Below are 1,874 nucleotides of genomic sequence, written 5' to 3' on the forward strand. Positions count from 1 at the left end.
TCTATACACGCTAAAAGTAGTGATTATTTACATGGAGTCTGGTGGAGATATGCTGCTCTATACACGCTAAAAGTAGAGGATTATTTACATGGAGTCTGGTGGGTTTAGTGATGGTGATTGTGGGGCTTACTCTTCAACAAAAAAGTCTAGAAATGAAAAAGAATTAGCCGGATGAATTTGATATGAACATCAAGACTTGAAGAGCAGGGGGGTGCCGGAGTCTCACCCTGGAAGCCGATGTTTTCCCAGTGTGCCCCGAAGCGAGGACAGTCCAGCTTGCTGCCAATCAGCCGCTTATAGATGGTCTGGAGGACACGCATGTGGACAGTTTGGCTGTTGTCCACATGGCCTAAAGAAAAACACAAACGTTAAAAGGAGGGAAAATCCAGATACAGTCCAACAGCCAATAGGAAGTCAGATGGTGGAGTCTCCAGAGGCTGGTTTTAGGACGTAAGAGACGTCTCCTGTCCAACAGCCAATAGAGAAGTCAGCTGGTGGAGTCTCCAGAGGCTGGTTTTAGGACGTAGGAGACGTCTCCTGTCCAACAGCCAATAGAGAAGTCAGCTGGTGGAGTCTCTACAATTTACAATTTAGTCACTACAAATGGTATCCAGCTAGACAAATCCTGAGATTTCCTGAGATGCAGAATCCTCTGCAGACCGAAGACCGGATTTGGTCTAAACTGGGCATTAAAAACACTTTTAACAGACCCACTCACACTGTGCAATGGCGAAGACCAGGTCCCTCTCCTCAAGGAGCTCCCTGTGCAGCCGCGGCGGTCCGAAGAGGAAGTGGGTGATCGCCGCCAGACCCGTCCTGCGAATGGTCGGCTGGATGTTCTTCTACAGAATAACAAAACCACCTTAATACTGGATCTGAAGTCTCTTTATACAGACCTTAGTGGTCCCTAATACTGGATCTGAAGTCTCTTTATATAGACCTTAGTGGTCCCTAATACTGTATCTGAAGTCTCTTTATATAGACCTTAGTGGTCCCCTGATACTGGATCTGAAGTCTCTTTATACAGACCCTAGTGGTCCCTAATACTGGATCTGAAGTCTCTTTTATATAGACCTTAGTGGTCCCTAATACTGGATCTGAAGTCTCTTTATATAGACCTTAGTGGTCCCCTGATACTGTATCTGAAGTCTCTTTATATAGACTTTAGTGGTCCCTAATACTGGATCTGAAGTCTCTTTATACAGACCCTAGTGGTCCCTAATACTGGATCTGAAGTCTCTTTTATATAGACCTTAGTGGTCCCTAATACTGTATCTGAAGTCTCTTTATATAGACCTTAGTGGTCCCTAATACTGTATCTGAAGTCTCTTTATATAGACCTTAGTGGTCCCTAATACTGGATCTGAAGATGTAGAAACTTTCTGGAGGGGGTCAGATCAGACCCGAGGACACCAGGACGGAGGAGACTTCTGTCCAGACAGCCGATATTAATGACATAACGTAATTAGTATTTAGGACTGTGTGTTTTGTGGTCTGTTACCAGCAGGTCCCCGAGGTCCGCGGTCTGGAAGAACTGCAGCGCTTCGTTGAAGGAGATGATGGGGGTCGGGCTCGAGTCCTCGGGGAGCGCTGCAGGGGACAACGTATATATAACAGACATGATGCATCTCATACACCACCAGTCCCTCCAGAAACACATGGTCATGTGAGACAACTCTCGTTATGAATTGATACTATAAATAAAATAAAATTGAATTGTGATCTCATAACTCAACACATAACCAGCCAGAGTTTGCATGGTCATGATTTCATAATCCCAAATATCTGAGCAAGAAGATGAAAAATGTTGTTTACATGTTTACATCACACCAGAGCAGCTGTTTTCCCGTTGCCACGGGAACGTTATGAAGACA

The 1,874-nt window shown here is 44.9% G+C and overlaps 1 protein-coding gene across 1 annotated transcript; it reads right to left on the reverse strand.

The window, feature by feature from the left end:
• Positions 1-137: 137 nt before the first annotated feature.
• Positions 138-1,621, reverse strand: elmod3 (ELMO/CED-12 domain containing 3). The gene is made up of 3 exons (XM_034865928.1): positions 1,502-1,621; positions 719-842; positions 138-349 (listed from the first exon to the last, which is right to left on the reverse strand). Exons 1-3 carry the CDS (start codon positions 1,619-1,621, stop codon positions 147-149), a joined length of 447 nt encoding a protein of 148 aa, XP_034721819.1. The 3' UTR covers positions 138-146.
• Between the last annotated feature and the right edge of the window lie 253 nt (positions 1,622-1,874).

This window comes from Etheostoma cragini, unplaced genomic scaffold (assembly GCF_013103735.1).
Source record: "Etheostoma cragini isolate CJK2018 unplaced genomic scaffold, CSU_Ecrag_1.0 ScbMSFa_3247, whole genome shotgun sequence".
Classification (NCBI taxonomy): Eukaryota; Metazoa; Chordata; class Actinopteri; order Perciformes; family Percidae; genus Etheostoma; species Etheostoma cragini.